Raw genomic sequence first — 24,434 nt, forward strand, 5'->3', positions numbered from 1 at the left:
AAAAAACACATTTTAAATCAGGGATTTTAAATCAGTCACAGGAAAGCTGATTTAAATACAAAACACGGTGGCAATTTTGTAAATAAGTGACCTGTTCTCAAATTGTAAATCGGCTAAAACGATTTAAAACTTTCATTTTTAATTTTTAATAAAAAAAAAATCCCTAAAACATACGCGTGCTCAATCTTCTTCTCTACAATTGATTTGAAACCCTAATTTTGCCTCACTTCCTTCACAGCCCTCTCACGATCCTTTTTCCTCTCCACCGGTAGAAACCTTCCTCTTCTTCTCTGATTTTCCTTTTCGTCTCTTCGCAGGCTACGATCTATTTCTCTTTTCCCAACTTCTCTACCGTTCGTCTTTCACGTCACCACAACCATTACAGTATCCCTCATCGCTCTCTGTATCAGTCCCTCGCCGCTTTCTTTGTGTGATTACAGCCGCGCAAGACCTACCTACTTCTCTTCCGTTGAGGTCTCTCACTGCCCAGGTTCGATTTTCAACCTTGAAACCTATATTTGCTTCTGCTGTGTTTGATTTTTTGGTTCATTTCCGCTTTCTTTCTTGTTGATTTGACAGTTATAGCTCATTTTGAGAATTCTAGATGCCTCTAATTCATGATAAAATTATATTGTACTCACAGATAATTAGAATTTGTAGAATTTGGTAGCATTTGAAAATGTGTATGCTTAGGGAATATTTATTGTTGATAGTTGTCTAATCAAATTATTCAATTTTTTAGATTGTTTGTGAATTGTGACGAAAAAAGAAAAAAAAACTTGAGAGGTGATTGTATACAATTTTTGTTTATTCGGTTGGATTCTTATGGTTTGTTTATGTTGTTTTATTTGGTTATTTTAATCTTGAAAATGTTCCATAGGTAAGTAAGATTTTATTTGGTTATTTGTGTATGTTATTTTCTATTTCTTAGACTTTCAACATTGAGTTGTGACGTTTGTATATTTTAATGTAAACAAAGTTTTTGCAGTTATGTGTTGGGCAACCAGAGAGTTCTTCTCAGTTGTTTTTGCATTGCAATTTCGCGATCGACATTTGGTATGCAATGTTTAGATGTTGGGTCTGGTCTTCATCATTCCACCGAACTTATTCTTCCTATTTAGTTATGTGGTAATGTCTTGTGTTGGTAAGAAAATTCGTAGTGTTTTGCTCATTGGTTGCAGCGGATTTCACTTTGTTGGTCAAGTTAAGATGCTTTATGCTCTTGTTATCTGTTTGGCAATGCTGAACTTCTTTGTTTTTGCTGCAGGCATCTCTGGTGCCTTTTGATTTATATAATTTCATTTAGCTTTTTCTTTGATTCATTTATCGTATACTTTGTTATATTGATTGAGAATATGGTGCTCGTACTTCTATTATGTTTTATGATGGGGTACCTATATAATCATACATTCATACTCTGCATGATATTAAGTTGCTAATAGCTCTACTTTGAATTTTTAGATGCCTTTCTATGTTGCTTAATGCTCAGGAGGATACCGAGGTACCATTTCTATTTCTTTTTTTTCCTACTTAATTTTCAGTTTGTTTAACAAATGCATTTTATGATCCTATTTTTTGAGCATATATTGGGTGTCTTTGGTGGAGAATAGTTTAGCTGACTTCAATAGTTCAAAGTTCACTTTTAGATAGCTCTCCTTGTTCTTACCATTAACATTTTTGCATTAAATTTTGTAGCCCTGTTGTTGTAAACTTGTAGTGCTCATGGATCCGTTGCAAATTTTTTTCCCAAAACTGTTATTATATTTCTATAATTGAAGGACCAAATTGATAGTTTATCTGATGATAAGTTAGGTCTATTTTTCACTTTTTCTATATCTAGTGGATGATGAGATAACTTATTAGATGTCCAATGATTGTGAATTGGTCCCTTTTAGCATCTAGATTCAACACCAGAGTAGATCAAGAAGCTTACTACAATTGTATGAAATATTTCCACTCAGGTTTAAGTCAACGAAAAATCCAAGAGTCAAATATAAGGTTGGTGTTTATAACTGATTTGTGGATTTGTTTAATCAATTGGCTTTGAAAATCAAATGGATGTAAAGAGGCTCATTAGCCAACTAATGTTAATTAATATTAATATATTCTTTCATGTAGATTTTGGTTTATCGTGCAATGGCTAATGCAGCAATTGGGATTGGGTTTGATGATTTTATTGTAGATGCATTTGTGAGGTAACTTTCCCATTCCAAATAAAATGTTGAAAGGCTAAAACTAAAGTATAGATGCAATAACCATATTTATAGTGTTAATAAGAAACTACATTGGTTAAAGATATATGCCAAATATTACTAGATAAAATAAGTGTTCACAAGGTGCCTACTATATGACGGCTTTTAAGATTTAATAGTAGTACATATGTTTCTAGGATGAAATTATATTCTTTTTTTTTGTTTTGGGTACAGACGTCAATTTGTTTTGTTTTTGTGGTTGTTACAGGGCGATTTTCCCCATAATACTCACCATGTTTCTTTCTCTAAAGCATGGATATACATGATTGATCATTGTTGGTGGGAGGATAAAATTGCTACCACATGTATGTGTCATGTTTCTTGGTTTGTTATTCTTTTTTGACAAGTGATCTATAGGCTAATTGAAAACTTAAGTTGGTTATCATTGGACTAGTTTGGATTCCACAGTATCTTAATCTTGTGAATATGAATGGTCATGGGAACTAAGTTTATTAGATAATGCTGATGTGCATGCCCCTGTTGCTGTTGCTGATCGGTAGCTTCAAATTTTTTGAATTGTTTTGTGATTATTATAATAGTAATAATTTTAGGAGTTGTTTATCTCTAGTTTATCCAGTGTTGCTTATGTTGATTGCTTTCAGATTTTCATTAATGTGCCATGGTATTTCAGCATGTTGTATTCAGGGTTCAGCTCATTTGTGATCTCTATGGAAGGAAATGCTTCAGAAACACTTTACAAAGTAAGTTTAATACATTAATGATATTCATATCAACTCTTGTTTATAAAAGGAATTCAAAATGGCTCTGAAATTTTGATATGGTAAACAAGTAACCTTCTAATCAGCTTTAGTCAAAAACAAAAAAAAAACCCCTGTAATCAGCTTGGTTTGTTTGTTAGATATATGTGGCTGCAATGCTGGTTTTGCTCTAAGTGTTGATCAATTTTTTCAGATGCTCATTTTCATGCCATGAGTAGGTATTACATTAATCATGGAAGATTAAGAATGGTCTCCCGAAACCAACTTATGAGTTAACCGTTAGAGGAGACAAAGTTAAGCATACAAATAGAAGGAATCTAGGTTACAAGTATAAATTTGTAACTTTATGGTTTATAATTGATGATTCTAGGTATATGATATTAACTCTACTATTATGGAATGATTTTAGTATATATAAGTATAATTTATGCTATTAGGTGTATGGTACTCTATTATTATAGTATGATGATTTTAGTGTAGAAGTATAATTTTGTAACTTTATGTTATTAATGGATGATTTTGGATTTTTGGATTAAATAAATTTTGGTGTATGGTACTCGAGAAACAATAGTAAAAGAAATAAAAATTAAGAGAATTTAAATCGGGTGAGATATGAACAGATTTAAAATAACGTTTTTTAAATCGGTTGAGCCGATTTAATTTTGGATTTTAAATCGGGTCAAATAGATTTAAAAACTTCCAATGACTTTTTTAACATTTTTTAAATCGGGCAAACAGATTTAATAAACTCTTTGAAATCGGGCAACCCGATTTAATAAAATCTTTTAAATCGGTTCGAAACCCGATTTAAAAACGAAAAACTTACTAAATCGATGGAATTTAAATCGGTCCCGGAACCGATTTAAAAAGCCTTCCAGAACCGATTTAATAAGTGTTTTTTCCACTAGTGAATTGGGATTGGGTTTGATGATTTTATTGTAGATGCATTTGTGAGGTAACTTTCCCATTCCAAATAAAATGTTGAAAGGCTAAAACTAAAGTATAGATGCAATAACCATATTTATAGTGTTAATAAGAAACTACATTGGTTAAAGATATATGCCAAATATTACTAGATAAAATAAGTGTTCACAAGGTGCCTACTATATGACGGCTTTTAAGATTTAATAGTAGTACATATGTTTCTAGGATGAAATTATATTCTTTTTTTTTTTGTTTTGGGTACAGACGTCAATTTGTTTTGTTTTTGTGGTTGTTACAGGGCGATTTTCCCCATAATACTCACCATGTTTCTTTCTCTAAAGCATGGATATACATGATTGATCATTGTTGGTGGGAGGATAAAATTGCTACCACATGTATGTGTCATGTTTCTTGGTTTGTTATTCTTTTTTGACAAGTGATCTATAGGCTAATTGAAAACTTAAGTTGGTTATCATTGGACTAGTTTGGATTCCACAGTATCTTAATCTTGTGAATATGAATGGTCATGGGAACTAAGTTTATTAGATAATGCTGATGTGCATGCCCCTGTTGCTGTTGCTGATCGGTAGCTTCAAATTTTTTGAATTGTTTTGTGATTATTATAATAGTAATAATTTTAGGAGTTGTTTATCTCTAGTTTATCCAGTGTTGCTTATGTTGATTGCTTTCAGATTTTCATTAATGTGCCATGGTATTTCAGCATGTTGTATTCAGGGTTCAGCTCATTTGTGATCTCTATGGAAGGAAATGCTTCAGAAACACTTTACAAAGTAAGTTTAATACATTAATGATATTCATATCAACTCTTGTTTATAAAAGGAATTCAAAATGGCTCTGAAATTTTGATATGGTAAACAAGTAACCTTCTAATCAGCTTTAGTCAAAAACAAAAAAAAAACCCCTGTAATCAGCTTGGTTTGTTTGTTAGATATATGTGGCTGCAATGCTGGTTTTGCTCTAAGTGTTGATCAATTTTTTCAGATGCTCATTTTCATGCCATGAGTAGGTATTACATTAATCATGGAAGATTAAGAATGGTCTCCCGAAACCAACTTATGAGTTAACCGTTAGAGGAGACAAAGTTAAGCATACAAATAGAAGGAATCTAGGTTACAAGTATAAATTTGTAACTTTATGGTTTATAATTGATGATTCTAGGTATATGATATTAACTCTACTATTATGGAATGATTTTAGTATATATAAGTATAATTTATGCTATTAGGTGTATGGTACTCTATTATTATAGTATGATGATTTTAGTGTAGAAGTATAATTTTGTAACTTTATGTTATTAATGGATGATTTTGGATTTTTGGATTAAATAAATTTTGGTGTATGGTACTCGAGAAACAATAGTAAAAGAAATAAAAATTAAGAGAATTTAAATCGGGTGAGATATGAACAGATTTAAAATAACGTTTTTTAAATCGGTTGAGCCGATTTAATTTTGGATTTTAAATCGGGTCAAATAGATTTAAAAACTTCCAATGACTTTTTTAACATTTTTTAAATCGGGCAAACAGATTTAATAAACTCTTTGAAATCGGGCAACCCGATTTAATAAAATCTTTTAAATCGGTTCGAAACCCGATTTAAAAACGAAAAACTTACTAAATCGATGGAATTTAAATCGGTCCCGGAACCGATTTAAAAAGCCTTCCAGAACCGATTTAATAAGTGTTTTTTCCACTAGTGAGTGTATGACTGGAAAGAGTTGAAGTTGAGATGATTACAATGAATAAAATGAATGGAAGAGATTAATATATCTAGGCATAATTTAAATGAAAATATATACTCATCTTATCTTATTTAAATTAATTTGGAATTGAATATTGAGAGAATCTAGTGGGCAAAATTAATGTAAAAAATGGGAGGGAAGAAATTAGGTTTAGAGTTAGCTAAATATAATTTGCTTATAATTAAGGATTAAGGATAAGGATAAAAGTTAGAATATATAAAAGAGAAAATAAAACAATAAAGATCTCTTAAACAACACAACGCAAGTTGAGTTTCAATATTTTGATCAATCATAATAGCAATGTAAACACAAATTGGGGAAAAAACAAGGCATATACGATGAATACTCATAGCATATATTTATATGCCCTTAATAATTGATTTCTATTTAACAAAAAAAAGGATTTTGTATAAAAAAATTGAATGTGTATTACATAAAAAAATTGGAATTGTATAAACATAAAGATTGAATTTGTATTGTATAAAAAAGTGGGGTTGATTTCTATTTAAATAAAATTAGACATTGATTTCATATTTATTACATTTTGGTTATCAAATTGAATGATGTAGCCTCGTGGCAAATGCAACAACTTATTTTTCAATGACACTTTTGCAATGACACTTATTCCAATGACATGCAATTTTTCCTCGAGAAAAATATCTTTGCCATCAACTTTATGATTTTGACAACAACAAAAGTCGCTACAAAATATCTTTATCTAGTAGTGACATTGATAGCTTTTCCAGAGGTTTGTTCATAAGTGAATAACATATTTTTAATAACTCAACCTCTCATCATTAGTTCGGAAAATTAGTAAAATTATTTTTGTGGCATTCAAGTGTGTCGAATGTGTATTGATTACTAAATCTTATATATTTAAACGGTGTTTAAATGTAAATATATTTAAATATTACAGTTTTTAAATCTGTGAAAAAATATGTCTATAATTTACTTCATAAGATAAAAAATGGAGTATATTTCAATATTGAAACCATAACTTTTCAATTTCTAACAATGTTGTTATTGTTATAAATAATAGTTTTTTTTTTTATTAAGTTTTATAAGAAATAATTATGATGGTGACAACAACTTTTGAGTGGAAAGATAACACCGGAGAATGTGACGTCAACTTTCAACTACTTTTATAAGATAGAGATCAATTTATAAAATTACAAATTTTGATTTATGGTGAATGGTTGTGTGAGTTCTCTAAGTTTTTCGAAGTTGTTGTGCCTGCATTGCGAAGTTTTGAGGTGTGTTTTAGGGTTTGTTGTCGACTTGTGTTAGAGGATCCAGGTTGATGGAACTCCATGAAGGTGACATGAACTTCCGGTTACTTTTATAAGACCCATTTATAAAATTTCAAAATTTTCTTCGTGGTTTAGATGGTGAATGGTTGTGTGGGTTCTCTAAGTTATTCAGAGTTTTAGTGCATGCATTGCGAATTTATGAGGTGTGATTTAGGGTTTGCAGATGGCTCGTACTAGAGAGTTCAGGTAGATGGAACTCCATGAAGGTGACGTCAACTTTTAGTTAATTTTATAAGTTAGAGATCCATTTATAAATTTATAAAATCTGCTTCATGGTTCAGATGATGAATGGTTGTGCGAGTTCTCTAAATTTTCAGAAGTTGTAGTGTCAACATTGCGAAGTTATGAGGTGTGTTCTTATCGTTAGCTCATGTCAAAAGGTTCATGTTGGTGGAGCTCCATGTGGATTAAACGATTATTATCCATAACCCAGTCGACTAGTGTGGTATCCGTGCTATTAGGTCGAGTCTTGTGCAAAGAACAAGGAGATTGCCAATGGATTGGAAAGTGAAATTGTTTCATTCTTAATACGAGACTAATAATTGCGTTGATACTTTACAATCTCTCATATATGATTCAGGTAGTCGATTGATTTTGTACAACACCATATAACTCTCTGGATTGGTCACTTAATTGATCCAGACCGCCTCAAAGTGGTAATCCAATGCTACCACAATTTTTCTTTTTTCCAACTTCGGCCCATCTGAATTAAAAAAAAATAAAAAAAAAATAAAAAAAAATATTACCAAATTGAGTTATATATAAATGAAAGCAATAAGCACGAGAAAATAGTGTCTGTTTGTTGAGTGTTAGTAGCTTGATTCCATAGTCTAAAATATATAAGCATCATCATCATCGTCTTAATCAATTTCATAATAGCATTAAATTAATCGTTTCACAGTGAGATTCGATAAACGAATTTCACACCAAATTGGGGATTTTCGGAAATCCAATTAGGGTTTTCGAACTACGCGACTTTGTCGCTTAAGCTATTCACTTCTTCACGGAATTGAAGAGTGGAGTTTCATTTATCAGAATCAAACCTGGGGAGCGAAACTTCTGGTTTTGATCCTCGCTCCTTGTGTTGTTCTCTCGTTCGTTTCTTGCGTTCCTTCATGGCGGTTAACATGGAAATTGATCCTCCCGCTGAATCTCAACCCCTCAGAGCCCGAGATCGAATCATTCGGGTAAAATTTCGATTTTTTCGATCCTCAATGTTTCTTATTGAGAATTTACACTCTCCCTTACTTGATCACTGTAAATTATTGACTTTGCATATGACAATGTAAAATTATTGATCTTGTTGGTTGATTTAGCTGTTTTGAATTGTTTCCCCCATTTTGGTTTGAGTGAAATTTCGATTTTTTAAAAATCTTTTTTGGTTTTAGGGTTTGGATTTTTTATATTGAAATTGAAATGCATGTTTGATTTGCGGTTTTGGTATGGTTTTCAGAGGCTTGTGCAATATGGGGTTCCTGAAGAGTATCTTGATCAACCTGGTTTGGTTGCTTTTGTTAAAGAGAAGAAGGCGACGATAGAGGATATAGTGTCTGTTATATTGCCTGCTGATCCTGAACTGGCAGGAGTATCTCAAGATTCAAAATTGGGTAAGAAGAAGACGATGTTTCAAGAGTGTTTGGTGTGGTTGCAGTGGTTGATGTTTGAGGGTGATCCGGTTGCTGCTCTGAGAGGCCTTGCTAATATGTCTGTTGGTCAGAGGGGTGTATGTGGGGCTGTTTGGGGACGTACTGATATAGCTTACAGGTGTAAGACTTGTGAACATGACCCGACTTGCGCAATCTGTGTTCCTTGTTTTCAGAACGGGGATCACACAGGACATGATTACAATGTCATATACACCGGTGGTGGTTGTTGTGATTGTGGGGACGTGACAGCGTGGAAGCGAGAGGGGTTCTGCTCATTGCATAAGGGTGCTGAGAATGTACAACCACTTCCGGAGGAAGTTGCAAACACTGTTTCTCCTGTGCTTGGTTCTCTTTTCAACTGTTGGAAAGATAGACTAATAGTTGTGAGTGATCCTGTTCCAAAAAGAAAGAAGGCCGCAAATGATCTAACTTTTGCTATGGCTGACATGCTTTTAGAATTTTGCAAGCACAGTGAGAGTTTACTCAGTTTTATCGCTAAGTTGTTGTATTCGTCTACTGGTTTATTGAGCATCCTGGTGAGAGCTGAGAGGTTTTCACCTACTGATGTTGTAAAGAAACTCCATGAGCTGTTCCTGAAATTGTTGGGAGAACCTACTTTTAAGTATGAGTTTGCTAAAGTTTTTCTCGCTTACTATCCAAGTGTTATAAAGGAGGCCATTAAAGAGGGCAGCGACCATGCCCTAAAGAGATATCCCCTACTATCCATGTTCTCTGTGCAGATACTTACAGTGCCCACTCTCACCCCACGTCTTGTGAAAGAAATCAACCTACTGACCATGCTGTTGGGATGTTTGGAAAATATTTTCATTTCTTGTGCTGAAAATGGACGTTTACAGGTAATGAGCGATTACATCTCTTTTAAAGTTTACAACTTCGGTAGATGTGATGTCTGAGATATGCCAAGAATACCGCGTCTTTTATACTTGTAGATAATTTTGAGTGGATCTAGATGTCAAAATGGTTAAGACGTTTCTATAAATGAAATGCTGTTATACTTTTTATAATAATCATGTTTTCAATCTTCTTTCATGATGTTTTGATAAAGAAATATATGATCCTTTTACAGGTTTCCAGGTGGGTTCATTTGTATGAGGCAACAATACGCGTTGTTGAAGATATTCGATTTGTTATGAGCCATGTGGTGGTGTCCAAATATGTAACAAATAACCATCAAGATATTTCAAGAACTTGGTTGAAACTTCTGTCCTATGTGCAGGGAATGAACCCTCAAAAGAGAGAAACGGGTCAACATATAGAAGAAGAAAATGATAATGTGCATTTGCCTTTTGTTTTAGGTCACTTTATAGCCAATATTCACGTTCTATTTGTGGATGGGGCGTTTTCTGATGCTAGCAAGGGAGAGGTGGACGATGAAACTGTTTGGGGCTCGAATAGGAATGAATCGGATGATGGAGATGATCTAAGATATGCTAAGGTTGGCCGACTATCCCAGGAAAGCTCGGCATGTAATGTGACTAGTAGAAGTAGTGCCTTTGCTTCACCAAAGGTTCTTGAGATAAAATCTGATGCCTCTTCTCATCTGCTTCCATATTCTGTCACTTGGTTGATACATGAGTGTTTAAGGGCTTTTGAAAATTGGTTGGGAGTTGAGAATGCACCTGGGGTACTTCCTACCGGTATTGGCAATTTTTTAGCATTTAAAAGAACAATATCTAATCTCCGAAGGGGTAAATTGAAAACAAATGATGAAATTGGTTCTGAAAAATATCTTCTCACATCATCAGATGATAGTGCCATGGAAGAAGATTTTCCTGTGGAATCAGATGGGCTACGTTTTCTATCATCATCTGATTGGCCACAGATAGTCTATGATGTTAGTTCACAAGATATATCTGTTCACATTCCTTTTCATAGATTCCTTTCAATGCTCTTACAAAAGGCACTAAGAAGATATTTTGGTGAATCTGAAGTGCTAGATGTGACTGACATTTGTGCTGCAAATTCATCGTCAACAATCTACGAGGACTTCTTTGGACATGCTTTACGAGGAAGTCATCCATATGGTTTCTCTGCCTTTATAATGGAGAATCCATTGCGTATTAGGGTCTTTTGTGCTGAAGTCCATGCTGGAATGTGGCGTAAAAATGGAGACGCTGCTGTACTATCATGTGAATGCTATAGATCAATGCGCTGGTGAGTCGATTTTTTTATTGATATAGTTTGTATTTAAGGACTGAAACATATCCATTATACTATGCTATATCAGTCTTTTACTTTTACAGGTCTGAACAAGGTCTGGAGCTTGATCTATTTCTTCTACAATGTTGTGCTGCACTTGCTCCAGAAGATCTTTTTGTTCGTAGAGTTTTAGAGCGCTTTGGACTATCAAACTACTTATCCCTGAATCTTGAACAGTCTAGCGAGTATGTCTTTTCCTGCAACACAGAAAGCTTTTAAATTTTCATAAATCTACAGTGTTTTGGAAATGCTTAAACATGCTGTATAATGGCAAGTTAATGTCTTAATAATTGGTTTTCTCAAATGGGCTATTTTTGTTGTGTTGATTTAGCAGCCTCTGTGGGCTTCTCTACATTCAGGCCCAAAAGTATAAACATTATTCTACTACAACTCAAACTAATGCAGCAGACAATGCACACTAAAAATTGCTATAATACAATGAGTAAACATATACAAATGTATCAGGTGTACAAATAATTTAAACAATAAGCTTCACCATTATATCAGTTTCAGCATGATGTAATGAAGAGTGCATGGATTATAAGAGTTCATTTTATTTTAGTGTTCTTCTCTGTAAAACATAAATTCATAAAAGTCAGAAATTAGTTCAGAAGAAAATGATAAGATATCCTCCTAAAAAATAGAACATAAACAATAAGTAACAATAAGTGTGCCTTCAATTCTTACTGTTCTTTTTTATCTTGATCTTATTATTCTCCTTAACAAGATAATACAGGACAGGACAAAACTGTACCGGAGAGAGATAGAGCGATAATATTTTTATATTCGAAAATAAAATGGGTATTTGCGTATTTTTATAGTTGTACTGTGGACAAAAAGTTGTTATGTGGTTCAGTGAGGGACAAAAATTCTTGTTTTTGTCCTTTCCCTTGCTACCTAATTTGTCCGGTCCCATAATCAGTTTCAAATCAAACAGGATCCAAAAAAAGTTGTCTTAGCAGATCAAACACACCATAAGATGTAGTCAATTAAATTGTAACCTCATCACTCATGGCTACTCCATGTTCTTGCCACTTGGAATTTATAGTCATATTTTCTCCTGGACATACGCATCGGGTCAGTGACAAAAATAAGTGTCTCATTTTGTAATAACTTGTCCAATTGTTTGTTATTGTCTTCCCATTGGACTGTTTAATTTAGCATAGGACCCACTCTCTTATAAAATCAAGATTTTATGTAAAGTCATGTTATATCTTTGACATTCCCCTTAAATAATGTAAAAGTCCTTAGGGCTTGAAGCATGGACAATGCACAAAGGACTGAACTTCTGACCTAACAAATATTGGGTGTTTTGGTCGTCTGCATTTATCATAGTCTGTTCTGATCAGGATCTCATTTTCATCATCTTATGATGTGTGTTAATCATAATTTCATATTTTGTTGTGTTTTATGTAGCACTCAATCCATTTTATGTCATTTAATTTTTTTCTCCATATATTTTATGTAATTTCTTACTAATAATTTTATTTCATTCTTATTTTCAGATATGAACCTGTTTTAGTCCAAGAAATGCTTATTCTTATTATTCAGATAGTAAAAGAACGGCGCTTTTGTGGGCTAACCACTGTAGAAAGTTTGAAAAGAGAACTAATATATAAGCTATCCATTGGAGATGCTACTCATAGTCAATTGGTGAAGTCTCTTCCTCGGGATCTCTCCAAGTTTGATAAGCTTCAAGATGTTTTAGATACTGTTGCTGCATATTCCAATCCATCTGGCTTTAATCAGGTATTGTGGACTCTTGGTGAAATTTATGACTTTCTTTTGTTCCCCTGTATTTATTGTGATTTTCTTTTGTTATATCAGGGTATGTATTCTCTGCGATGGCCATTTTGGAAAGAATTGGATTTGTATCATCCACGTTGGAATTCAAAGGATTTACAAGTTGCTGAAGAAAGATACTTGCGTTTCTGCAGTGTCTCTGCACTGGCTACTCAGCTGCCCAAGTGGTCCAACATTTATCCTCCCCTGAAGGGGATAGCCAGAATAGGCACTTGCAAAGTTGTCCTGGAGATTATCCGCGCTGTGCTATTTTATGCCGTTGTTACTTTTAAATCTGCTGAATCTCGTGCTCCTGATAGTGTTCTTCTGCCGGCGCTACATTTGCTATCATTATCATTAGATATCTGCTCTCAGCAGAAAGAGAATAGTGATAATGTATTTAATAATATGGCACAAATTCCCGTTATAGAATTCTCTGGAGAAATAATTGATGAGAATTCATCTTATGGTGTTGGGGAACAAAGCTTGTTGTCACTTCTTGTTTTATTGATGGAAATGAACAAAAAGGAAAATGGTGACAGCAGCGTAGAAGTTGGTGGTTTATCTTCTCTAGTTGAAAGTTTACTGAAAAAATTTGCTGAGCTTGATGATAGCTGCATGATTAAGTTGCAAAAACTTGCCCCTGGATTGGTGAATCATATTCCTGAATGTGTTCCAACTGGAGACCCTAGTGTCTCTTTGTCAGCTTCTGACAGCGAGAAACGCAAGGCAAAAGCTCGAGAGAGGCAAGCTGCAATAATGGTTGGTTGCTGTGTACTCTATTTTAGTCACTGATATTAAATAAGTGTTATAATGTTTCTGTTTGATAACCTTAATGTGTTTTTCTTGAATAAAAACACTTACTATACTATTAATTATTAAAATATTTATGTTCTTGAATATTTAAGAAATATATGCTTTCCATATATTCAGGTTGGTATTTTATAGGCTAAGGAAAGCATTTGGTTGCAAATATTGTTTATTTTGCTAGACATGATTTATTTACTTTTAGATCAGGATGGGGTTGACCTGTTCTACTAAGCCTATTTAATTGCCTTCACAATTTGAATTTTGTCTCTTGGCTTACTTGGTTTTAATGTAGGAAAAGATGAGAGCCCAACAGACAAAATTTATGGCTAGCATTGAATCAAATGTTGATGATGGTTCTCAACTTTGTCATGAAGGTGACGTAGATGCTGAACATGATTCTGAAGAAACTAAACAAGTTGTTTGCTGTCTTTGCCACGATCATAGTTCAAGACATCCAATTTCATTTTTGATTCTTCTTCAGGTATTAGGCAGCATTACTGTACATCGGCTATTAGCTAGATCGTGTATAGGTTGTAGTTATTTGCACTGCATTTTTGAAATTTTGTTTACACTTATTTTATCCTGTGCTCTTATTCATGCCTTTTTTCCTATGTACAAGAAATCTAGGCTTGTTAGTTCTGTTGACAATGGTCCCCCATCATGGACCCAACTTCAACGATCAGATAAAGAACACATGCCTGTTGCTAACACCAAGGAGATAGACATAATTGCTATTAATCAGAATTCAGGTAGTTCGGAATCAACTTCATCTTCCGACTTAGCTCAGTCAGCTCAGAATGCTGCCAATGAAATAGCTTCTAGTGGGCAACCTGGGGAAGTTAATCCTTTTCTACAATATATCAAGAATCATTTCCCAACACTGGGAAATTATCAACTCCCAGACATGTCTTGTGATGAAAAAGAAAAATCACCATATACTTTCGAGACATTAGAGCAGGTTATGTATGGCTCGATTCGTGATGAAATGAATGATCTTCTGTTATCTTCAAATTTGATGAATGAGGATGAGAAGGTTTCATCTGATGAAGGGAACTCAAATGTTAAAACTACTGGATCTGCATTGCTTGGGAAATATGCAGCTGATGTTGTGAGAGAGATATCAGCGGTTTCTTCTGCATCTGGAAATGCTTGTAATGAGAATGCTTCTGTGGAATCAACATCACATCATCTAGCAAATGATGGATTTGGCCCAACAGATTGCGATGGAGTTCATCTTTCTTCTTGTGGGCATGCTGTACATCAAGGATGTCTTAGCCGATATTTGTCTTCATTAAAAGAAAGGTACGTTTCTATTAGCTTTATCCACACAGCTCGCCATTTCTTATGTATATGATCTTTATGCATATAAGTGTCTATTTAGTTTCACAAATTGTTTTTTTTCCAGTCAATTTTCCCCCAGAATTTCTTGTACTTTTATTTGAAAACAGAAAAAATGTGTCATTTTTGTAATTAAAACTAAAAATATATTTTGTCAAAGCAACTATGCATTAACATTATTGAGCTTTTCCTTTTTAGTTATAACTCCACTATTATATCCTGTAGTTTTGAGATCAAGAAACCACTAATACGCGATTTCTTCATTCATACCTGATTCATGACAATGAGCATTCCTCTCGGTAGAAATGTATGTTACTATGTTCAGGTTCACAGTTCAGTGTAGTTGTTAGGATTCTTTGAGGCAACAAGAGCAGAAAGGGAATTATTCGTCCCTGGATTTTACTTATGAACAACGAAAAGATACACAAGTGAATTGCGATTAGCCAAAACAAATTAACTAACCCCAACCAACTAATTAACTTAACTGAAAGTAACAAGCAGAATTAACAGCCTGCATAAAGGCTATTTGGGTTTGACCCCTTCTTTCTAATATAGACACTTAAACTTAAATTCTTATCTGAAGGGGATACTTCCTTGTCTGTCCTAACAGTAGATTTCTAGGTTCAGTATATCATGTGGAATGTAGATAAAGGAAAACAGCCAAAGCCTTTTCCCATTAGGTGGGATCGACTACATTGATAAGTGATGGCATTGGCAGTGTCATATCATATCTTACAAATACAATAATTTGGAAAATTTATCTTTGTATTTCTTACATTCATAACATAAATATCGGGAATGTGGTGTAGTTGCAAAACAGATTCCTCTATTTTATCTCTCTTCACATGTTATCTAGATCCTAGAGAGATAAACTTAGAACCATGCTTACTTAGTAGACCCACTGTTATGATGTTAGGGCCCAACAGAATATGGATAAGAGTTGGAAGACGTTTCTTCAAAAAGTTGGAACATGTATTCTCAAAAAAATACAAAAGTTGAACATTGGAATGGTCGGTTAGTGGCTGCGTTTGTTGGCTAGGATACAAGGGGCGTAGGGTTCCGTAGATCACTAAAAATAAGGTGCAGAGTTTCTCTGTTTTGTATATATTGTGTTAGAAGAGGAAGAAGGCAAGCATTTTTCAAAGAATTGAATATTACAATGATTTAGGACTTTTTGTGTACATTAATAGCACTTGGATAGCCGGGACAACAGTTTCTAACTGCCAATGAACCTTTATGCAAACCCTCGCATATTCACAACGCATGGATAGTTAAAAACTTAAATGCTATCAATAGATAGTTAAGTTTGTTTTGCAGCGGAGGGATTATTATTATATTGTTATTTTGACTGAGTTTATAAGATGCTCTGATATGCTATATACTGCTTGGACAGATCTGTCAGAAGAATTGTTTTTGAAGGAGGACACATTGTTGACCCAGATCAGGTTTAAGTCTTTTTTTATATATATAAATTTCTTTTGTCAATTTGGAATGGTTGATGGATACTATCTGTTGATGTCATGATTTTTCAATACTTATATTTTCTTTTTTCTGTTTTGAACTGTTATTGTTTTGAAGGGGGAGATTCTCTGCCCAGTGTGTCGCCGACTTGTAAATTGTGTCTTGCCAACTTTACATGGAGAATTACACAATCCTCTGGTCTTCAGTACGAGTTCAATACATAATACAACCCCCTTTGCTGATTCAAATGACGTGACTTATTCACTTCGCCTTCAACAAGCCCTTAACCTCTTGAAGTCTGCTGCCAATGCTGTTGGGAAAGATAAATTTCTAAAAGCTATTCCTTTGCATCATATTGATAAAACTAGACCAAATGTTGAAAATTTTTCATTTGTGCTTTCTAAAATGTATTTCCCTGGAAAACAAGATAAGTTATCGAGATTTTCCAAAATTAACCACTCACTACTGATGTGGGACACTCTCAAGTACTCGTTGACCTCAATGGAGATTGTTACACGTTGTGGAAAGACTTCTTTCACTCCAAACTTTGCTCTTAGTGCCATGTATGAAGAACTCAAATCTTCAAGCGGCTTTATATTATACATGTTGCTGAAACTTGTTCAAAAGACACGAAGTAAGAATTCAATTCATGTACTTCAAAGATTTAGAGGTGTTGAACTCTTTGCAGAATCAATTTGCTCTGGGGTTTCCCTGAGTTATGCAGATAATGTCATTTCTGGAAGAGGTATTATTCTTCTTCTCCTATTTCTATTTCTTCAAACACATAAGTTCTTACTAATTTGTTCACTATTTTAATTTCCAACCGTTTTCTTTTCTATTAATAACTTGATAGAAAAAGAAAATTTGTATTTTTGAACTAATACATAAAATTAAATTACCAAGTTCTCTCTTTTAGAAGAAGTAGGAGGTGAATCATAGGTAGTTATATATTTATTTACATCCCTAAAAAGTAGGAAACTACATTTATCTTGTCGATATTTATTAGTATAGTATCTACCTTAATATCCGATTCTGAAGTCTTATCTATGTCCTGGAATTTGAAATTTCTTTACTCTTTCAACAGAATGATAGCCTTTCATATACATTGTTTTTCTTGATCTGCTGTTGTCATACAGATTCCAGTTGAAATCCTTTTCACATTTGACTGGAGTACTTTTTTAATGCTTTCAAATCCATTGGCCTAAGGGAAAGTGTTTGCTGTTGCTGTTGTTGTTTCAAATTTATTGGTTTCATAGGACAAATTTTTTACTGTTCGAAACTTGATAGGCTTAAAGTTTAGTTGTTTTCTTCGCTTGTTTCAAATAAAAGGCTTCTCCTTGGATATTTCTAGAATAAATTTATGGAATTGTATTTCATTTCGTCAAACCCAAAATGACAAGTTATCAAAGTAACTTTAAATGAGGGCTTTTGCATCTGAACTCCTAATATAATTATTTAATTAACAATAATAATGATGTTTCAGTTAGTTGTATGCACATCTGCATACAAAGAATTTGTTTGAATTCATTCTCTGGTGTGTTTTTTTTAAGTGTTTCACTGTTTATCTGCTACTATTGTACTATTTTGTAACCGCTAAATATTCACAGGTGATATGTTATCTGTCTTAAAGCATATTGAAATGGACCCGTCGAGCACTGATATATGCTTTTGGAATCAGGCTTCAGATCCTGTACTTGCCCATGACCCTTTCTCAACATTGATGTGGGTTCTCTTTTGTCTACCACAACCATTTTTAACATGTGAAGAATCTTTGTTATCGCTAGTGCATGCTTTCTATATGGTAGCTGTAACCCAGGTTGGTACTTTATAACTTCATCTTTGATGTGTTCTTTGATTGTGTTTGTATTTTCTAATCCATTTTCCTCTGGATACAGGCTGTAATTTTGTATTCTGAGAAATCTCAGGATAAATCATCAACCGAATCAGCTCTTTCAGATTGCATGATTACTGACATAAATAAAATAATGGGAGAGTCTGGATGTGCTTCACAGTATTTTGTGTCAAACTATTTCGACCCTAATGTTGACATTAAAGATGCAATTAGGAGATTTAGTTTTCCCTACTTGCGAAGATGTGCATTGTTGTGGAAGATACTCTATTCTTCTATCCCACCACCATTCTGTGACGAGGAGAATACGTCAAATAGATCATGGAATATTCCAAGGGACACAATGGACAGCGTTGATATTAACATGTTTGAGATTACTAACATTCAAGAGCTTGAGAATATGTTTAAAATTCCCCCTCTAGACGTGGTTCTCAAGGATGAACTTTCAAGATCTTCAGTCTCTAATTGGTGTCGTCATTTTTGCAAGGAATATGAATCACAGAGAATTCAACGTAATATTCATGTAACTCCTGCAGTTCCATTTGAGTTGATGAGATTACCGAAGGTTTATCAGGATCTCTTACAGAGGTATTTTAATTATTATATTTTATGCGTGCCATGCGATGTAAGATATCATGTTACTATTCAGCTGTGTTATTCAAACACAGCAAGTGAACACAAATATGGAGGGATATTGTTATAACACAAATACAGGTTCATCTCATTAGCCACTTAGATTACTTAATTAACCACTGATTTAACATATATCTCATTAACCACTTAAGAGTACTTATTATAGTTATAAAGTGACTGAAGTGACATCTCATTAATCACAAGTACTTTATTAACCACTAAAATGTAAGTCATTAGTCACTTAAAGTACTTATTTTAGTGGTTAATGAAGTACTCTAAATGGTTAATGACTTACATTTTAGTGGTTTATAAGTACTCTAAGCGACTAATGACACATTTAATTTTGTTGTTGTTACAACCCCCTGGTGAACAGTGCTATACTGTGTCCCGTATTTGTGTCAACTTCTGTGCTTAAATAACATTTTATATGATTAACTACATGTATAAATAAACAGGTGTATCAAACAGCGCTGCCCTGAGTGCAAATCACGTCTTGATGAGCCTGCATTGTGCCTGCTGTGTGGTAGATTGTGCTCCCCAAGTTGGAAACCATGCTGCAGGTTCATTTTCTACCAATTTCCTTTGGTTTTACCATTTATGCTAAGAAAATCATTTGAACATCTAAGTTGTCTTAGATTCTTAAGCTGTACTAATGTATTACAAGGGTGGTTGTAATTATTCTTTCTTGGGTTCATATTCAACAGAATTTACTCACAAGCTTATTTTTAGCTGCTAAATTGATAATTTGAACCTCTAGCTTGAGTTTGTAAATTTAACGTGTTTGTAAACTTGCACATAGTTACATGAACATTCAAATTAGGCGGGTTAACTGATGCACAACTATTTTTCTTATGTTCAGATATTTCTTATTGGTCATATTTTTTTGTTTTCAGGCCATTTCAATTGGCCGTGGTTTATTTATGTACTATTGCATTTGCTTATTGATGAGAATTTGAAAGAATCCATTTTTGTTCCTTTACAATTTTTTAAGGGAAAGTGGATGCCAAACTCATTCTGCAACTTGTGGAGCTGGTACTGGAGTGTTTCTGTTGACTAAGGTATTGCCTTCTTTATTAAACTTACATATCAAATTACTAGGAGCTGGTACTCCCTTTGCTCATTTTTGGTATATCTTTATCTAGCCCATTGAATTTCCTTTCCAGCCATTTTTTTTTCCTCTTTACTCTTTAAGTAACTAGTTACTCATTTACATGGATACCTTGGGAGTAATGAGTTGCGTTTGTATCCACAGAGAACTACAATCCTACTACAGAGATCTGCACGTCAGGCCCCCTGGCCTTCTCCTTACTTGGATGCTTTTGGTGAGGAGGTCAGTTTCCCTTTCACATCTTTATAACGGCATCAGTTATTTAGACTGTCTCTTCTTTATTTTCCATCAGATTGCTACACTTTTAGTGAAGTGATTAACTTCACATGCGTTATTACTTTTTTTGGAATTCTATTTGTTAGGATTTAGGCCTTTAATGTGTTACTGAAGTTAGAAGTTCAAATTTATCAAGTCAAATTTATGTTGTGAGTTGTGATTCTTGTCTTCATTTCTTAAAAATAACTCTCGTTTTGTAATATACTTCAGGATTTTGAAATGAGTAGAGGCAAGCCACTCTTCCTGAATGAGGAGCGTTATGCTGCTTTGACATATATGGTGAGGAAATTTTCTATACTCACATCACACTTTGTGTTTTATTTTAATACCAATTGCCATTCAATCTATGGTTGTTTTCTTGTCTTAGGTTGCTTCTCATGGTATGGACCGGAGTTCCAAGGTTCTTGGCCAGACAACTATTGGTTCCTTCTTCCTGGTTTAGTTCAAATATACTTGTTTAGTTGCAATATTAAGGTCTGACATGTGAATAAGCTATCTTCTGTCTTTGCTTTATTTTCTTCCTTTCTTGGCTGCTGAAACGCTATGTTGGTGATCTTGTGAATACAGATTTTTTGGCTGGATAAAACTCTGCAGGGTGGAAATCGGTTCTCAATATGCTAATATGTCATGATGTTTTAACCTCCCCCTGGTTAATTGAAAGGTGCTTTAGTCCATGCTATGTCTTCTGTGGAAATTGTACAGCTCTTTCAGGTTTGCATGCTTTAATTGAGTTTTTGTTCTTATCAATTAAAATGCCATTACTTGATTACTATGTCTATGGTAGTATGCTTTCTTCTTCTTGGATGATCGGATTTCCCCTATTCATTTCTAAACTTATTAAATCTTCGTTGCTATGAATCAAATAATTGAGAAAAATGATATACTAGTATCTTCTTTTTTTGGGCTGGTATGGGCAAAACATAAAATATAGATCTCCTTTTGTACTGGGAGAGATCTGTTGAAAACCTGAATTGGGTCTTGGACATTTGATCTAAGGGAAAATTACATTGACCTCCCCTGAAGTCTCCTTAAATAACACTCACACCCCCTCTAGTTTTAATAAAACAATCACCTCCCCTCTTTTTTAACGCCGTTTAAATATCTGTTAACTCAAACAAAACAAAAATCCAAGCTAACCACCCGCCGCTTTTCTGGAAAATAAACTATTTCCTTTAGTTTTGTCTTCAGAATTTGAATCTCCGTATTAAAGTTTGTAATGGAAAAAGGAGTATTCAGTACCATTTCATTACTTTAATCTTTATGATTCATTGCTGAATGCCATGGTTAGCAATTGGGTCAACGGATGATGGCCACACGTTGATGAATGATGGCAGGAATTCGTTGCTCTAAGGCATGGTTTGACTTTGGAAAATGAGTCGGTGTAAATTCCATTTCTACAATTAAGACAACCAAAAAGTTGCAGCCATGAAACCACTGGATGTATGACTGATAGGAGGAAGAGAGAGGGGGAGGGAGGGAGAGGGAGGTGCACTGCTTTTGTTTTGAACTCCTACTGGACACTACTAGCAAGGAAGATGGCATTGATCTTTTAGTGTCCGACTGGTTTGCAGTTTCTGTTGATGACTTTTAATGTTAACACCAATGTGGCTCCGCAATTAGTGGACATTGGCTGTTGTGGTTGAAACCATATCCCCTTTTGTTATATATTAAAACCGTCAAAAGGGTTCATGTTAGGAGAACCCAGACAGGCCCTTATTTTGATCAGAGTCATGATTGGTTATTATAGTAACAGTTTATAGAGAGCTTTTTACTTAAATTCCCCCTTCATATCCTTTAGCCTTGTATGCAATTACCTAAACAACCACCTGTATGATATATGCAGCTGTCCACATTGACTGTGTTAGCATACTGGTTGTAGCTTCCATAGTTTCCTTTTCATTTATTTTTTTTAAACGTCATGCTTATTATGTGTAACAATCTAAATTAGTTTATGAATAACTTTATACTTGTAATAATAATGGCTTCTCTCTTTTGGCATGTCAGTTGAATGATATACTTGCTGTGTAAAGCTTTAGAACTTAGCTCCTGTGAGGAGAATCTACCTGCTGGTCGTGGCTGTACAGAATTTCCAGCTAACAGAATTCCAAGCTTACTTCTACTTCATGCTTTAGCATAAAGTAGATCTTTGCTACAAAGGTTTACTTGTGTACATATATCATCAGACTATCATATGTATAATTTGCGGAATTATGGGCTTATCTCTCGTCATCAGTGGTTTAGTATGTCTGAGAAGACTATGTTGCTTATCTCTAGTCATCAGTGGTTTAGTATGTCTGAGAAGACTATGTTGACTCCAGGGTGTTTGGTTGGGTCATCCTCTCTTCCACAGTTGCAAAAGCAAAACCAAGATAATTTCCTATTTATGGGCATATTGGATACAAGGAGATATATATATATATATATATATATATATATATATATATATATATATATATTATATATATATATATATATATATGTCGATATGTTAGTTTGGTTGTAGAATATTTGAGGAATGATGCTTTTATACCAACAGCAAATTTTCGGCTGTTTTCACTCTCCAAAGTGATGAACTTTGAATGATTTTATCATATTTTAGAAAATTAAAGGGAAAGTAATTTTATTGGAAGTTTGAAACTTTGTATGGTCATTTGTTGGAATGTCATTTAAATTATGTTAGTATTTGTTGATGAAGGTCGCGAGGCGATGTGTTTTCAGTTTGAGCTTTGCTTGTGAAAATGCTTTTAGATTAACAATATGACCTACATTGCCAACGAAGCTATAATATGAAGTTGTTAGTCATGAATTGCGGAACTATTGTTATCTGTATTTTGTTTTCAAATATTACCTACCTGAAGATTGAACTGGATGATAACATGTCAATAGCTACTATTTTCTTACACCAGCTTGTGCTTATCAATAGGTTTTTGAGTGTAAACTTTAAAAAAGGAGGTTTGAAAACGTGTAGTTCAGGAATGCATGTGTTCATATTCTTCTTCAAATTTTGTTTCGGTCTTTTTTTCTGGTCAGATTTGCATCAGTCCATGGGTGAGTTGAACACCTTAAAATCAAAGGATATAAAGGCTCTTCAATTGTTAATATTTCAAATTTGCGTTTTTGGTTTCAAAAGTTCAACTTTAATAATGAACAATTAACTCTATTCTGATTTCTGAAGGTTTTCCATCCTTACCATATTAAATGTTATAATCAATATGTATTTTATGCCAGAATAGACAATTAAAGAGACTTTTGATTCTCTTGTACTTAACTTATGATGCAAGGACAAAGGAAAACATTCACAAAAAATAAAATAGGAATAAAGTAAACAAAAATAATATAAAAAATTAGATAGAGGAAAAGAGTGATCGAACTACCACAAAAAGATTCAATCCAACTTTGCATTGATATTCAACTAATCAAGGGCTCAAAAATAAAAAAATTAAACTAATCATCAAGATGTTACAAAAGGTCAATCATTCTTTAAAGCCATGTAAGATGAAGTAAATCTTCTCCCCTATGATAACCTTACCAATCCTCAGTAACTCAATGTTTAATGTTTAACAAAGTTATCAAGTCTTAAGTTATCAAGTCCTAAATTATTGAACTCCAAATATGCATAGTATATGCTCTTAGCAAGAAAGTGAGGCTGATAAAATAAATAGTAAATAGTCTTGAGACTGCAGAAAAAATCTGGAATGCCTTGGAAGTTAACTATGGAGGAACTAACCAAGTAAAAAAGAGGCAAAGATCAACTCACTCTTTATTCAGAATGAAATGTTTAAGATGGTAGAAACTGTTGAACAAATCATTAACAGATTTATTGTCATTATCAATTATTTGAAGGTAAAAGATGTCCGACTCATGAATGAGCTACATCCAAGAAGGTAAAAGATTGCTAAAAAAACCACTTAGAAGGATGTTATGTCAATTTCTTCAAGATTATAAAACTTTGCTTTGAACACATTAGAAGAAAGTGAATTTTTGCAATTTATCTTCCTATTATACCCTTATTTTAATTCACCAATAATTTTTATTTTTTTTCACACACTTTTTCTTTCCAATAAATTTAATATATTATGTAAAAAAAAATAAATTAATATGTTACTTTATGCATCAAACTTTTTTTTTTAAAAAAAAACTTTAATTTTCCAAATATATATTAAATCTTCTACGGTTTCAACAACTGCTCCTAAATATTTGAAATTTACACGAGGTATAATAGACAAAATATAACCTTAAATTATCAAAACGACAAGTAAAAAGGAACGGAAGGAGTAAGAAATAGAGAGGTCCATCTAAGTCCCCGTGACCATAACTTAGTTGATAGAGACATTACCAGACCAT

General features: G+C 33.6%; 1 protein-coding gene and 2 long non-coding RNA genes across 4 annotated transcripts; all 3 read left to right on the forward strand.

The window, feature by feature from the left end:
• Window positions 1-1,924: 1,924 nt before the first annotated feature.
• Window positions 1,925-3,249, forward strand: LOC123888007. 2 transcript variants are annotated; one of them, XR_006801915.1, is made up of 4 exons: window positions 1,925-1,998; window positions 2,119-2,195; window positions 2,884-2,953; window positions 3,165-3,249. It is a non-coding gene; the product is annotated as an uncharacterized LOC123888007 (long non-coding RNA). The 2 variants fall into 2 exon arrangements; XR_006801916.1 differs by lacking the exons at window positions 1,925-1,998; window positions 2,119-2,195 and adding an exon at window positions 2,465-2,557.
• Window positions 3,250-4,197: 948 nt separating this feature from the next.
• On the forward strand, window positions 4,198-4,982 carry LOC123888008. The gene is made up of 3 exons (XR_006801917.1): window positions 4,198-4,290; window positions 4,617-4,686; window positions 4,898-4,982. It is a non-coding gene; the product is annotated as an uncharacterized LOC123888008 (long non-coding RNA).
• A 2,765-nt stretch (window positions 4,983-7,747) lies between these two features.
• LOC123888009 (E3 ubiquitin-protein ligase PRT6) lies at window positions 7,748-22,496 on the forward strand. Its single transcript, XM_045936938.1, has 19 exons — window positions 7,748-8,154; window positions 8,421-9,470; window positions 9,701-10,788; window positions 10,878-11,018; window positions 12,339-12,582; window positions 12,661-13,377; window positions 13,718-13,906; window positions 14,045-14,727; window positions 16,157-16,208; window positions 16,342-16,969; window positions 17,832-18,040; window positions 18,120-18,661; window positions 19,162-19,266; window positions 19,698-19,764; window positions 19,959-20,036; window positions 20,301-20,369; window positions 20,458-20,564; window positions 20,658-20,801; window positions 22,095-22,496. The coding sequence occupies exons 1-17, from the start codon at window positions 8,083-8,085 to the stop codon at window positions 20,530-20,532; spliced, it is 6,009 nt and encodes a 2,002-aa protein (XP_045792894.1). The 5' UTR covers window positions 7,748-8,082; the 3' UTR covers window positions 20,533-20,564; window positions 20,658-20,801; window positions 22,095-22,496.
• The last annotated feature ends 1,938 nt before the right edge of the window (window positions 22,497-24,434 follow it).

The sequence above is a fragment of the Trifolium pratense genome, linkage group LG6 (genome assembly GCF_020283565.1).
Source record: "Trifolium pratense cultivar HEN17-A07 linkage group LG6, ARS_RC_1.1, whole genome shotgun sequence".
In the NCBI taxonomy this organism is placed as follows: domain Eukaryota; kingdom Viridiplantae; phylum Streptophyta; class Magnoliopsida; order Fabales; family Fabaceae; genus Trifolium; species Trifolium pratense.

Excerpts from the sequence above, each read along its gene's own strand:
- LOC123888009 (XM_045936938.1), top strand. The coding sequence starts at position 8,083 with ATGGCGGTTAACATGGAAATTGATCCTCCCGCTGAATCTCAACCCCTC. Across the intron at positions 11,019-12,338 it reads AATCTTGAACAGTCTAGCGA|ATATGAACCTGTTTTAGTCC; the intron begins GTATGTCTTTTC and ends TCTTATTTTCAG. Across the intron at positions 14,728-16,156 it reads TTGTCTTCATTAAAAGAAAG|ATCTGTCAGAAGAATTGTTT; the intron begins GTACGTTTCTAT and ends CTGCTTGGACAG.